Source organism: Panulirus ornatus, chromosome 18, assembly GCF_036320965.1.
Source record: "Panulirus ornatus isolate Po-2019 chromosome 18, ASM3632096v1, whole genome shotgun sequence".
In the NCBI taxonomy this organism is placed as follows: Eukaryota; Metazoa; Arthropoda; class Malacostraca; order Decapoda; family Palinuridae; genus Panulirus; species Panulirus ornatus.
This window is the reverse complement of record NC_092241.1, coordinates 60,084,284-60,100,407: the sequence shown is the minus strand read 5'-3', so window position 1 is coordinate 60,100,407 and position 16,124 is coordinate 60,084,284. Positions and strand designations below refer to the sequence as shown.

The following is a 16,124-nucleotide window of genomic DNA, read 5'->3' as shown; positions in this document are numbered from 1 at the left end:
AGGGAATAATTGGTATGCATGGGGTGTTCAGTGTTGTAAATGGAAATGGTGAAGAGCTTGTAGATTTATGTGCTGAAAAAGGACTGATGATTGGGAATACCTGGTTTAAAAAGCGAGATATACATAAGTATACTTATGTAAGCAGGAGAGATGGCCAAAGAGCGTTATTGGATTACGTGTTAATTGACAGGCGTGCGAAAGAGAGACTTTTGGATGTTAATGTGCTGAGAGGTGCAACTGGAGGGATGTCTGATCATTATCTTGTGGAAGCTAAGGTGAAGATTAGTATGGGTTTTCAGAAAAGAGGAGTGAATGTTGGGGTGAAGAAGGTGGTGAGAGTAAGTGAGCTTGGGAAGGAGACCTGTGTGGGGAAGTACCAGGAGAGACTGTGTACAGAATGGAAAAAGGTGAGAACAATGGAAGTAAGGGGAGTGGGGGAGGAATGGGATGTATTTAGGGAATCAGTGATGGATTGCGCAAAAGATGCTTGTGGCATGAGAAGAGTGGGAGGTGGGCTGTTTAGAAAGGGTAGTGAGTGGTGGGATGAAGAAGTAAGAGTATTAGTGAAAGAGAAGAGAGAGGCATTTGGACGATTTTTGCAGGGAAAAAATGCAATTGAGTGGGAGAAGTATAAAAGAAAGAGACAGGAGGTCAAGAGAAAGGTGCAAGAGGTGAAAAAAAGGGCAAATGAGAGTTGGGGTGAGAGACTATCAGTAAATTTTAGGGAGAATAAAAAGATGTTCTGGAAGGAGGTAAATAGGGTGCGTAAGACAAGGGAGCAAATGGGAACTTCAGTGAAGGACGTAAATGGGGAGGTGATAACAAGTAGTGGTGATGTGAGAAGGAGATGGAATGAGTATTTTGAAGGTTTGTTGAATGTGTCTGATGACAGAGTGGCAGATATAGGGTGTTTTGGTCGAGGTGGTGTGCAAAGTGAGAGGGTTGGGGAAAATGATTTGGTAAACAGAGAAGAGGTAGTAAAAGCTTTGCGGAAGATGAAAGCCGGCAAGGCAGCAGGTTTGGATGGTATTGCAGTGGAATTTATTAAAAAAGGGGGTGACTGTATTGTTGACTGGTTGGTAAGGTTATTTAATGTATGTATGACTCATGGTGAGGTGCCTGAGGATTGGCGGAATGCGTGCATAGTGCCATTGTACAAAGGCAAAGGGGATAAGAGTGAGTGCTCAAATTACAGAGGTATAAGTTTGTTGAGTATTCCTGGTAAACTATATGGGAGGGTATTGATTGAGAGGGTGAAGGCATGTACAGAGCATCAGATTGGGGAAGAGCAGTGCGGTTTCAGAAGTGGTAGAGGATGTGTGGATCAGGTGTTTGCTTTGAAGAATGTATGTGAGAAATACTTAGAAAAGCAAATGGATTTGTATGTAGCATTTATGGATCTGGAGAAGGCATATGATAGAGTTGATAGAGATGCTCTGTGGAAGGTATTAAGAATATATGGTGTGGGAGGCAAGTTGTTAGAAGCAGTGAAAAGTTTTTATCGAGGATGTAAGGCATGTGTACGTGTAGGAAGAGAGGAAAGTGATTGGTTCTCAGTGAATGTAGGTTTGCGGCAGGGGTGTGTGATGTCTCCATGGTTGTTTAATTTGTTTATGGATGGGGTTGTTAGGGAGGTAAATGCAAGAGTCCTGGAAAGAGGGGCAAGTATGAAGTCTGTTGGGGATGAGAGAGCTTGGGAAGTGAGTCAGTTGTTGTTCGCTGATGATACAGCGCTGGTGGCTGATTCATGTGAGAAACTGCAGAAGCTGGTGACTGAGTTTGGTAAAGTGTGTGAAAGAAGAAAGTTAAGAGTAAATGTGAATAAGAGCAAGGTTATTAGGTACAGTAGGGTTGAGGGTCAAGTCAATTGGGAGGTGAGTTTGAATGGAGAAAAACTGGAGGAAGTGAAGTGTTTTAGATATCTGGGAGTGGATCTGTCAGCGGATGGAACCATGGAAGCGGAAGTGGATCATAGGGTGGGGGAGGGGGCGAAAATTTTGGGAGCCTTGAAAAATGTGTGGAAGTCGAGAACATTATCTCGGAAAGCAAAAATGGGTATGTTTGAAGGAATAGTGGTTCCAACAATGTTGTATGGTTGCGAGGCGTGGGCTATGGATAGAGTTGTGCGCAGGAGGATGGATGTGCTGGAAATGAGATGTTTGAGGACAATGTGTGGTGTGAGGTGGTTTGATCGAGTAAGTAACGTAAGGGTAAGAGAGATGTGTGGAAATAAAAAGAGCGTGGTTGAGAGAGCAGAAGAGGGTGTTTTGAAATGGTTTGGGCACATGGAGAGAATGAGTGAGGAAAGATTGACCAAGAGGATATATGTGTCGGAGGTGGAGGGAACGAGGAGAAGAGGGAGACCAAATTGGAGGTGGAAAGATGGAGAGAAAAAGATTTTGTGTGATCGGGGCCTGAACATGCAGGAGGGTGAAAGGAGGGCAAGGAATAGAGTGAATTGGAGCGATGTGGTATACAGGGGTTGACGTGCTGTCAGTGGATTGAATCAAGGCATGTGAAGCGTCTGGGGTAAACCATGGAAAGCTGTGTAGGTATGTATATTTGCGTGTGTGGACGTGTGTATGTACGTGTGTATGGGGGTTGGGCCATTTCTTTCGTCTGTTTCCTCGCGCTACCTCGCAAACGCGGGAGACAGCGACAAAGTATAAAAAAAAAAAAAAAAAAAAAAAAAAAACTAAACAAACTTATACCTCTGTAATTTGAGCACTCACTCTTATCCCCTTTGCCTTTGTACAATGGCACTATGCACACATTCCGCCAATCCTCACGCACCTCACCATGAGTCATACATACATTAAATAACCTTACCAACCAGTCAATAATACAGTCACCCCCTTTTTTAATAAATTCCACTGCAATACCATCCAAACCTGCTGCCTTGCCGGCTTTCATCTTCCACAAAGCTTTTACTACCTCTTCTCTGTTTACCAAATCATTTTCCCTAACCCTCTCACTTTGCACACCACCTCGACCAAAACACCCTATATCTGCCACTCTATCATCAAACACATTCAACAAACCTTCAAAATACTCACTCCATCTCCTTCTCACATCACCACTACTTGTTATCATCTCCCCATTTGTGCCCTTCACTGAAGTTCCCATTTGCTCCCTTGTCTGTGTGTGTATATATATATGTATACGTTGTGATGTATAGGTATGTATATTTGCATGTGCGGACGTGTATGTATATACATGTGTATGCGGGTGGATTGGGCCATTCTTTCATCTGTTACCTTGTGCTACCTCGCTAATGCGGGAGACAGCGACAAAGCAAAAAATCATTTGATATATATATGATGTAAAAGAAGAGAAGTGGAAACAGGCAAAGAAAAGATAGAGGGGATAAAGTGAGTATTCTTAAGGACTGGAGAATGTGCTAGATGATATGGTGGCACATGAGGGGTATTCGGGATGTATAGGTCTATTACGTGAAAGAATCATGGCAAGTGATTTGGTGAAAAAGTGCAGGGGTGATGAAAGCCTTCTAGTGTGATGAGAGCCTTCTGTATGACAGAATGTGGCAAAGCAGCTGGAGTGAAGGGATTGCAGTTGAATTTCTCAAAAAAGGAGGGAACAGTGTTCTTGATTAGTTGGATGGGATTTTCATTGTATGTATGGCTCACAGTGAGGTGCCTGAGAATTAGCCAGATGACTGTATAAGGCCACTGTATAAAGGCAAGGGGGGCTAAAGTAAGTGTCTGAATTACACAGGTATGATTAAGTTTAGTATACATAGCAATTGTGTGGAATTTTCACTGAGAAGGTGGTGGTACGCACAGATAACCTGAATGGGGAGAAGTAATGTGGCTTTGGGAATGGTAGAGGATATGTGAATCAAGTGTCTACTTTGAAGAAAGAGTGAGAAATACTCAAATAAACAGAAGAATATGTATGTGGCACTTAAAGAGCTGGAAAGAGTGTATGAAGGGATAATAGACCTGCTTTTTGGAAGGTATGAATATATGTTGTGGGATGAAAACTAACAAAGACAAGGAGTATATATCTAGAGAGTAAGGCATGTATGCAAGTACGAACAGAAAAGGGTGACTGGTTTCAGGTAAAGGCAGGTCTGCGGCAAGGGTGGGTGATGTCATCACAGCTGTAATCTGTTCATGGATGATGTAGAGAGGGAGGTAAATGTGATGGTTTTAGAGATTTTTCTTTTTTTTGGGGGGGAGGGGGTGCTGGGGTGGGTTAGGCAGTGAGTTAGTTGCTGTTTCCTTATGACATGGATCTGGTAGCAAACTCAAGAGAGAAACTGCAGAAGCTGGTATTTGAGTTTGGGGAAATGTGTGACAAGATAAAGTTAAGTGATTCTAAAAATAAAGTAAGGTTATAGAATTTAGCAGGGGGAGAGAAACAGGCTGGCTGAATGGGAGTTTGCCTGGATGGAATTTGGAATAAGTGAAGTATTTCAGAAACCTTGGGGTGTACCTGGTAGCGGATGAAGCCATGAAAGCTCAAGCAAGCAGCACAGTCAGGGAGGAAGCTGAAGTCCCAGTGCACTGAGGAGTGCATGGAAACAGAGGTTACTGTCAGAGGGTAAAATAGGTATGTTTAATGGTACAGTGGTTCTTCTGACAGTGCTGTCTGGATGTGGGGTATAGGCCAAAGATAAACAAGTACAGAAAAATGTGGATGTGTTGGAAATGAGATGCTTAAGGACAATGTATGGTATGAGGAGGGGTGATCAAGTATGAAATGATAATGCAAAGGCAGAGTGTGGTAGTAGGAAGAATACGGTTGAGAGAGCTGAAGAGGATGCCCTAAAATGGTTCAGATATATGGATAGGATATGAGGAAGGGCTGACTGAGAGGTATATCTGTCGAAGTGGAGGGGATAAGGTAAAGAGGGGGACGATTTAAGTATGGAAGGATGGAATGAATGACTGGGATTTCACAATGATTGGGAGTGTCAGGTATGCATGGGATAAAGCAAAATGGAATAATGTGGTACGCAGGGTGCAATGTGTCTTCAGTGGGCTGAATTGGGCATCTATTGAGGTCATGGAAAACCAGAGAAAGGTCTGTGAGGCTTGGCTGTGGATAGAGTACTCTGATTTAGTTGTGTGATACATGACAGCTAGAGAGTAAATGCAAGCAAATAAGGCCATTCTGTGTCTGTTCCTGGTGCTACCTCACTACCCAGGAAAAAGTAAACAAATATTAAAAAAAAGATGAGGTTGTAAAGAAGGTATACCTTTAAATGATCCACAAGAGCCATCCACTTGGGGTAGTCCTCAGTTGCTGGGTCTTTTGTATTCTCATCATAACAACCAATCTGAAAAATGCAATATCATGTACAAAGATATCTTTTATCACAAGCTGTTTCATTTCACTTGATACTACATGTGATGGCTTATCTCACAACAAACCAGTCAGTTACTTATAATGGAAAATGATAAGATGAGTCCAAACAAAAATGAATTCATAATCTATTCAAGATGAAATCCAGTATATATAGTATACACAGCACACATACTGTTAACATCTTTTACATAAACAGCATTCTATGACGTCTTATGCTCTAAAATAGAATTCTTTTAGAGAAAAATTCATGTCTTAATTACTGACAAGTGCTATATGCAGTTTCTTTTTTTTATTGTTATACTTTGTCGCTGTCTTCTGCATTAGCGAGGTAGCACAAGGATATAGACGAAAGAATGGCCCAACCCACCTACATACACAATTATATACATACACATCCACACACGCACATACACATACCTATACATTTCAATGTATACATATATATATATACACAGTATATTTTATTCTCCCTAAAATCTAATGATACTCTCACCCCAACTCTCATTTGCCCTCTTTTTCACCACTTGCACCTTTCTCTTAACCTCCTGCCTCTTTCTTTTATACATCTCCCACTCATTTGCATTTTTTCCCTGCAAAAATCATCCAAATGCCTCTCTCTTCTCTTACACTAACAATCTTACTTCTTCATCAGACCACTAATTACCCTTTCTAATCAACCCACCTCCCACGCTTCTCATGCCACAAGCATCTTTTGCGCAAGCCATCACTGATTCCCTAAATACATCCCATTCCTCCCCCACTCCCCTTACCTCCTTTGTTCTCATATTTTTCCATTTTGTACTCAGTCTCTCCTGGTACTTCCTCACACAAGTCTCCTTCCCAAGCTCACTTACTCTCACCACTCTCTTCACCCTAACATTCTCTCTTCTTTTCTGAAAACCCATACAAATCTTCACCTTCGCCTCCACAAGATAATGATCAGACATCCCTTCAGTTGCACCTCTCGACACATTAACATCCAAAAGTCTCTCTTTCACGCGCCTATCAATTAACACGTAATCCAATAACGCTCTCTGGCCATCTCTCCTACTTACATACGTATACTTATGTATATCTCGCTTTTTAAACCAGGTATTCCTAATCACCAGTCCTTTTTCAGCACATAAATCTACAAGCTCTTAACCATTTCCATTTACAACACTGAACACCCCATGTATACCAATTATTCCCTCAACTGCCACATTGCTCACCTTTGCATTCAAATCACCCATCACTATAACCCGGTCTCGTGCATCAAAACCACTAACACACTCATTTAGCTGCTCCCAAAACACTTGCCTCTCATGATCTTTCTTCTCATGCCCAGGTGCATATGCACCAATAATCAACCATCTCTCTCCATCAACTTTCAGTTTTACCCGTATCAATCTAGAATTTACTTTCTTACACTATCACATACTCCCACCACTCCTGTTTCAGGAGTAGTGCTACTCCTTCCCTTGTTCTTGTCCTCTCACTAACCCCTGACTTTATTCCCAAGACATTCCTAAACCACTCGCCCCCATTACCCTTGAGCTTCATTTCACTCAGAGCCAAAACATCCAGGTTCCTTTCCTCAAACGTACTACCTATCTCCTTTTTTCTCATCTTGGTTACATCCACAAACATTTAGACACCCCAATCTAAGCCTTCGAGGAGGATGAGCTCTCCCTGCATGACTCCTTCTGTTTCCCCTTTTTGAAAGTTAAAGGAGGTAAATAAAGTGCGTATGACAAGGGAGCAAATGGGAACTTCAGTGAAGGGGGCTAATGGGGAGGTGATAACAAGTAGTGGTGATGTGAGATGGACATGGAATGAGTATTTTGAAGGTTTGTTGAATGTGTTTGATGATAGAGTGGCAGATATAGGGTGCTTTGGTCAAGGTGGTGTGCAAAGTGAGAGGGTTAGGGAAAATGACTTGGTAAACAGAGAAGAGGTAGTGGAAGCTTTGCGAAAGATGAAAGCTGGCAAGGCAGCGGGTTTCGATGGTACTGCAGTGGAATGTATCAAAAAAGGGGGTGACTGTATTGTTGACTGATTGATAAGGTTATTTAATGTATGTATGGTTCATGGTGAGGTGCCTGAGGATTGGCGGAATGCTTGCATAGTGCCATTGTACAAAGGCAAAGGGGATAACAGTGAGTGCTCAAATTACAGAGGTATAAGTTTGTTGAATATTCCTGGTAAATCATATGGGAGGGTATTGATTGAGAGGGTGAAGGCATATACAGAGCATCAGATTGGGGAAGAGCAGTGTGGTTTCAGAAGTGGCACAGGATGTGTGGATCAGGTGTTTGCTTTGAAGAATGTATGTGAGAAATACTTAGAAAAGCAAATGGATTTGTATGTAGCATTTATGCATCTGGAGAAGGCATATGATAGAGTTGATACAGGTGCTCTGTGGAAGGTATTAAGAATATATGGTGTGGGAAGCAAGTTGTTAGAAGCAGTGAAAAGTTTTTATCGAGGATGTAAGGCATGTGTACGTGTAGGAAGAGAGGAAAGTGATTGGTTCTTGGTGAATGTAGGTTTGCGGCAGGGGTGTGTGATGTCTCCATGGTTGTTTAATTTGTTTATGGATGGGGTTGTTAGGGAGGTGAATGCAATAGTTTTGGAAAGAGGGGCAAGTATGCAGTCTGTTGTGGATGAGAGAGCTTGGGAAGTGAGTCAGTTGTTGTTCGCTGATGATACAGCACTGGTGGCTGATTCATGTGAGAAACTGCAGAAGCTGGTGACTGAGTTTGGTAAAGCGTGTGAAAGAAGAAAGTTGAGAGTAAATGTGAATAAGAGCAAGGTTATTAGGTACAGTAGGGTTGAGGGTCAAGTCAATTGGGAGGTACGTTTGAATGGAGAAAAACTGGAGGAGGTAAAGTGTTTTAGATATCTGGGAGTGGATCTGGCAGCGGATGGAGCCATGGAAGCGGAAGTGAATCATAGGGTGGGGCAGGGGGCGAAAATTCTGGGAGCCTTGAAGAATGTGTGGAAGTCGAGAAAACTATCTTGAAAAGCAAAAATGCGTATGTTTGAAGGAATAGTGGTTCCAACAATGTTGTATGGTTGCGAGGCCTGGGCTATGGATAGAGTTGTGTGCAGGAGGGTGGATGTGCTGGAAATGAGATGTTTAAGGACAATATGTGGTGTGAGGTGGTTTGATCGAGTAAGTAATGTAAGGGTAAGAGAGATGTGTGGAAATAAAAAGAGTGTGGTTGAGAGAGCAGAAGAGAGTGTTTTGAAATGGCTTGGTCACATGGAGAGAATGAGTGAGGAAAGGTTGACAAAGAGGATATATGTGTCAGAGGTGGAGGGAACGAGGAGAAGTGGGAGACCAAATTGGAGGTGGAAAGATGGAGTGAAAAAGATTTTGAGTGATCGGGGCCTGAACATGCAGGAGGGTTAAGGCATGCAAGGAATAGAGTGAATTGGAATGATGTGGTATACCGGGGTTGACGTGCTGTCAATGGATTGAGGCAGGGCATGTGAAGCGTCTGGGGTAAACCATGGAAAGTTGTGTGGGGCCTGGATGTGGAAAGGGAGCTGTGGTTTCGGTGCATTATTACATGACAGCTAGAGACTTAGTGTGAACGAATGTGGCCTTTGTTGTCTTTTCCTAGCGCTACCTCGCACACATGAGGGCGGAGGGTGCTGTTATTCCATGTGTGGTGAGGTGGCGATGGGAATAAATAAAGGCAGACAGTATGAATTATGTACATGTGTATATATGTATATGTCTGTGTGTGTATATGTATGTATACATTGAGATGTATAGGCATGTATATTTGCGTGTGTGGACGTGTATGTATATACATGTGTATGTGGGTGGATTGGGCCATTCTTTTGTCTGTTCCCTTGCGCTACCTCGCTAACGTGGGAGACAGCGACAAAGCAAAATAATAATAAAGTATATTTTATTTATTTCACTTTGTCGCTGTCTCCCGCAGTAGCGAGGTAGCGCAAGGAAATAGATGAAAAAATGGCCCAATCCACACACATACACATGTATATACATACACGTCCACACATGCAAATATATATACCTATACATCTCAACGTATACATATATATACACACACAGACATATACATATATACTCATGTACATAATTCATACTGTCTGCCCTTATTCATTCCCATTGCCACCCAGTCACACATGAAATAACAACCCCTCCCTCCACATGTGCGCGAGGTAGCGCTAGTTAAAGACAACAAAGGCCACATTTGTTTACACTCAGTCTCTAGCTGTCATGTAATAATGCACCGAAACCACAGCTTCTTTTCCACATCCAGGCCCCACAGAACTTTCCATGGTTTACCCCAGACGCTTCACATGCACTGCTTCAATCCATTGACAGCACGTCGACCCCGGTATACCACATCATTCCAATTCACTCTATTCCTTGCCCGCCTTTCATCCTCCTACATGTTCAGGCCCCGATCACTCAAAATCTTTTTCACTCCATCTTTCCACCTCCAATTTGGTCTCCCTCTTCTCCTCCTTCCCTCCACCTCTGACACATATATCCTCTTGGTCAATCTTTCCTCACTCATTCTCTCCATGTGACCAAACCACTTCAAAACACCCTCTTCTGCTCTCTCAACCACACTCTTTTTATTACCACACATCTCTCTTACTCTTATTATTTCTTACTCGATCAAACCACCTCACACCACATATTGTCCTCAAACATCTCATTTCCAGCAAATCCACCCTCCTCCGCACAACCCTATCTATAGCCCACGCCTCGCAACCATATAACATTGTTGGAACCACTATTCCTTCCATCATACCCATTTTTGCTTTCCGGGATAATGGCCTCGACTTTCACACATTCTTCAACGCTCCCAGAGCTTTCGCCCCCTCCCCAACCCTATGATTCACTTCTGCTTCCATGGCACCATCCGCTGCCAAATCCACTCCCAGATATCTAAAACACTTTACCTCCTCCAGTTTTTCTCCATTCAAACTTACCTCCCAATTGCCTTGTCCCTCAACCCTACTGTACCTAATAACCTTGCTCTTATTCACATTTACTCTTAGCTTTCTTCTTTCACACATTTTATCAAACTCAGTCACCAGCTTCTGCAGTTTCTGACACGAATCAACCACCAGTGTTGCATCATCAGCGAACAACTGACTCACTTCCCAAGCTTTCTCATCAACAACAGACTGCATACTTGCTCCTCTTTCCAAAACTCTTGCATTTACCTCCCTAACCACCCCATCCATAAACAAATTAAACATCCATGGAGACATCACACACCCCTGCCGCAAACCTACATTCACTGAGAACTAATCACTTTCCTCTCTTCCTACACATACACATGCCTTACATCCTTGATAAAAACTTTTCACTGCTTCTAACAACTTGCCACCCACACCATATATTCTTAATATCTTCCATACAGCATCTTTATCAACTCTATCATATGCCTTCTCCAGATCCATAAATGCTACATACAAATCCATTTACTTTTCTAAGTATTTCTCAAATATGTTCTTCAAAGCAAACACCTGATCCACACATCCTCTACCACTTCTGAAACCACACTACTCTTCCCTAATCTGATGGTCTGTACAAGCCTTCACCCTCTCAATCAATATCCTCCCATATAATTTCTCAGGAATACTCAACAAACTTATACTTCTGTATTTAGAACACTCACTTTTATCCCCTTTACCTTTGTACTATGGCACTATGCAAGCATTCCGCCAATCCTCAGGCACCTCACCATCAGTCATACATACATTAAATAACCTCACCAACCAGTCAACAATACAGTCACCCCCTTTTTTAAAAAATTCCACTGCAATACCATCCAAACCCGCTGCCTTGCCGGCTTTCATCCTCCGCAAAGCTTTTACTACCTCTGCAAGGAACAGAGTGAATTGGAACGATGTGGTATACCGGGGTCGACGTGCTGTCAATGGATTGAACCAGGGCATGTGAAGCGTCTGGGGTAAACCATGGAAAGTTCTGTGGGGTCTGGATTTGGAAAGGGAGCAGTGGTTTCAGTGCATTATTATATGACAGCTAGAGACTGAGTGTGAACGAATGTGGCCTTTGTAGTCTTTTCCTAGTGCTACCTCGCGGACATGAGGGGGGGGAGTTGTTATTTCATGTGTGGTGGGGTGGCGATGGAAATAAATAAAGGAAGACAGTATAAATTACGTACATGTGTATATTTGTATATGTCTGTGTGTGTATATATATGTACACGTTGAGATGTATAGGTATGTATATTTGCGTGTGTGTATGTGTATGTATATGCATGTGTATGTGGGTGGGTTGGGCCATTCTTTCGTCTGTTTCCTTGCGCTACCTCGCTAACGCGGGAGACAGCGACAAAGCAAAATAATAATAATAAAAATATTATTTATATATTATACTTAATTACTGTTTCCCATGTCAGCGAGGCAGTGCCAGGAAACAGACGAAGAAAGGCCCAATCACTCATATAAACATTTTTCTTTCTTTCAAACTATTCGCCATTTCCCGCATTAGCGAGGTAGCGTTAAGAACAGAGGAGTGGGCCTTTGAGGGAATACCCTCACCTGGCCCAATTCTCTGTTCCTTCTTTTGGAAAATTAAAAAAAAAAATACATAAATATACATAAATGCCCATACACACACATATACATACATATACCTATCAATGCATACATCATACTCACTGCCTTCATCCATTCCTGTTACTGCCCCGCCACACAGGAAATAGCATCCACTCCTCCTTCAGCCACGGTGACATCACACACCCCTGCCTCACACGTACATGTATCTCAAAACTTTTGCTCAGCTCTCCATCCACTCTTATGCATTCATTTTCTCCTCTATAGAACGCTTTCACACCATCCAATAGTTGTCCCCCTATACCATATAACCTTAACACATCCCACAAAGCATTCCACTCGAATCTGTCATATGCATTTTCCAGCTCCATAAAAGCTACATACAACTTTTTACCTTTTGCTATATATTTTTCCATAGTCATCTTTACCACAAAAACCTGATTCACACATCCCCTACCTTTCCTAAAATCCCTTGCTCTTCACATATTCTACATTCAGTCTCTTCCATCACTCTGTCAATTAATTTTCTTGCATACGCTTCTCCTGGTATACTTAACAGACTTTTTTTTTTTTTTTTATACTTTGTTGCTGTCTCCCGCGTTTGCGAGGTAGCGCAAGGAAACAGACGAAAGAAATGGCCCAACCCCCCCCATACACATGTATATACATACGTCCACACACGCAAATATACATACCTACACAACTTTCCATGGTTTACCCCAGACGCTTCACATGCCCTGATTCAATCCACTGACAGCACAGACTTATTCCCCTATAATTGCTACATACATCCTTACCTTTTCCTTTGTATAAAGGCATGACAATAGCTTTCACCCATGCTAAATTTCATTTAAGATGGATATACTCTATCGTTCTCCTCCAAACTTCAGCGTTTCAGCCATAATCCCATCCACTCCAGGTGCCTTTCCTACCTTCAGCCTCATTATTGCCTTCTTACCTCCCTTTTTGCTATAGACCCTAGCACTTGGATCCTCTTCCTTCCAGCTTCCATATCCATTCATGTAACAACTACTGCCTCCCCTTCTCCCACTTTCATCAGTTCTTCAAAACACTCTTTTCCATCTTCCTTTCACTTCCTCCTTTTGATTCAGCAACCCCCCTTTCTTACGTCTCACATCAATAACATTTCCACTTTTAACTATCAAACACATCTTGGCTGTCATGATGAAGACTTCTCACACAACAGCCATCGTAGTTGTGCCATGGTCATAAGTAATGCCTTGCAAGCATGGGAACACCCTCTTAGCCCAGAGGGACAACAGCTGACATCACGGTTGGTGGCATCCGTGCCTCGACGCTTGAACAGTGTTCTTGAAGTGGGAGGTGGTTACACCAGACACCAATGTAACAAACGTGAGATGCCATTACTCTTTACCTTTTTTATCATCGTATTACTAACTTGGTATATAATAGATCTATGAGCATCAAATGCCACTTTAGGATACAGTCAACATATACATTTACTCCTTATCAATGTTGTGAATAAAGTCTATACAACGTCATTCCCAATTAATATTTTATATTTCATTATACTTTGTCGCTGTCTCCCGCGTTTGCGAGGTAGCGCAAGGAAACAGACAAAAGAAATGGCCCAACCCCCTCCCATACACATGTATATACATACGTCCACACACGCAAATATACATACCTACACAGCTTTCCATGGTTTACCCCAGACGCTTCACATGCCTTGATTCAATCCACTGACAGCACGTCAACCCCGGTATACCACATCACTCCAATTCACTCTATTCCTTGCCCTCCTTTCACCCTCCTGCATGTTCAGGCCCCGATCACACAAAATCTTTTTCACTCCATCTTTCCACCTCCAATTTGGTCTCCCTCTTCTCCTCGTTCCCTCCACCTCCGACACATATATCCTCTTGGTCAATCTTTCCTCACTCATTCTCTCCATGTGCCCAAACCACTTCAAAACACCCTCTTCTGCTCTCTCAACCACGCTCTTTTTATTTCCACACATCTCTCTTACCCTTACGTTACTCACTCGATCAAACCACCTCACACCACACATTGTCCTCAAACATCTCATTTCCAGCACATCCATCCTCCTGCGCACAACTCTATCCATAGCCCACGCCTCGCAACCATACAACATTGTTGGAACCATCATTCCTTCAAACATACCCATTTTTGCTTTCCGAGATAATGTTCTCGACTTCCACACATTCTTCAATGCCCCCAGAATTTTCGCCCCCTCCCCCACCCTATGATCCACTTCCGCTTCCATGGTTCCATCCGCTGCCAGATCCACTCCCAGATATCTAAAACACTTCACTTCCTCCAGTTTTTCTCCATTCAAACTCACCTCCCAATTGACTTGACCCTCAACCCTACTGTACCTAATAACCTTGCTCTTATTCACATTTACTGTTAACTTTCTTCTTCCACACACTTTACCAAACTCAGTCACCAGCTTCTGCAGTTTCTCACATGAATCAGCCACCAGCGCTGTATCATCAGCAAACAACAACTGACTCACTTCCCAAGCTCTTTCATCCCCAACAGGCTTCATACTTGCCCCTCTTTCCAAAACTCTTGCATTTACCTCCCTAACAACCCCATCCATAAACAAATTAAACAACCATGGAGACATCACACACCCCTGCCGCAAACCTACATTCACTGAGAACCAATCACTTTCCTCTCTTCCTACACGTAAACATGCCTTACATCCTCGATAAAAACTTTTCACTGCTTCTAACAACTTTCCTCCCACACCATATATTCTTAATACCTTCCACAGAGCATCTCTATCAACTCTATCATATGCCTTCTCCAGATCCATAAATGCTACATACAAATCCATTTGCTTTTCTAAGTATTTCTCACATACATTCTTCAAAGCAAACACCTGATCCACACATCCTCTACCACTTCTGAAACCACTTCCCAATTAATATAACCACATAAATCATCTGTGAAGCGTCTGGGTAAACCATGGAAAGCTGTGTAGGTATGTATATTTGCGTGTGTGGACGTATGTATATACATGTGTATGGGGGTGGGTTGGGCCATTTCTTTCATCTGTTTCCTTGCGCTACCTCGCAAACGCGGGAGACAGCGACAAAGTATAAAAAAAAAAAAAAAAAATAAATAAATCATATTCACTAGGAAGATGTTAACGACAAACGGCAGCAAATGTCATATACACCACATAGCAATCATTGTTACATGCAAAGCTACCACCTTCATGCTTGGTTCTCTACCATTTGCCAAAAACTTATGTCCAATGTGTCTTATTGTCATGAAAAATATTTTTCAGATGCTTTTTGAGCAGTAGTACCTTGTAGCAAAATAACGAAGTACTTATACTCTTATCATTGAATACCTACAAATGAATGGCAAAGATACCATTCCAGCCTACTGAAGGACAGAAAAAAAGTGATGACACCTCAGGCTGGTATCAAGAAATCATGAACAGGTTCAAACAGTGCTAATATGCAAGTGCAAATGAATGAGGGCGAGAGGTTGCTAGGCCACATCTCATCTCCATGGCCAAATGAATTGGGGCTGGATGAGTTCATGGATGATCCCTGAGTTCTCTGAAAGAGTATCTGCTGGTCTTGGGGTAAATCCTCATTGGTGCATCTCATTCTGGGTATAATAGTGCTTTAATCCCCCAAGCAAGTGCTCTCTCCAATCCTCATCAGGCTCTGTCCACTGGTGAGAAAAATGGTGGAATGACCTGATTACAATGTGACCTAAATGATTTTATGAATTTATAAATAGTGCCCAAGTACCAAACTTAGGGGTAACAGAAATAGAGGTATCAAACAGATGGTAAGAAAAAAAAATATGTTATCAACCCAAAGAATATGAATGCTCTACAGTCAAGAGAATAGAAGACTGAGAAAATGAGGGAGGTATAGATTTCTGACACATAATACAAAATCCTAAAAAAAAAAAAAAATAAATCATATTCACTAGGAAGATGTTAACGACAAACGGCAGCAAATGTCATATACACCACATAGCAATCATTGTTACATGCAAAGCTACCACCTTCATGCTTGGTTCTCTACCATTTGCCAAAAACTTATGTCCAATGTGTCTTATTGTCATGAAAAATATTTTTCAGATGCTTTTTGAGCAGTAGTACCTTGTAGCAAAATAACGCAGTACTTATACTCTTATCATTGAATACCTACAAATGAATGGCAAAGATACCATTCCAGCCTACTGAA

The 16,124-nt window shown here is 42.2% G+C and overlaps 1 protein-coding gene across 1 annotated transcript in view; it reads right to left on the bottom strand.

Moving 5' to 3' along the window:
- Positions 1-16,124, bottom strand: part of LOC139755173 (solute carrier family 12 member 9) — a 290,342-nt gene that overhangs the window by 105,847 nt on the left and 168,371 nt on the right. Inside the window, exon 12 of the mRNA XM_071673343.1 lies at positions 5,225-5,305. Coding sequence (XP_071529444.1) covers positions 5,225-5,305 — 81 coding nt within the window. The remainder of the gene's footprint in view (positions 1-5,224; positions 5,306-16,124) is intronic.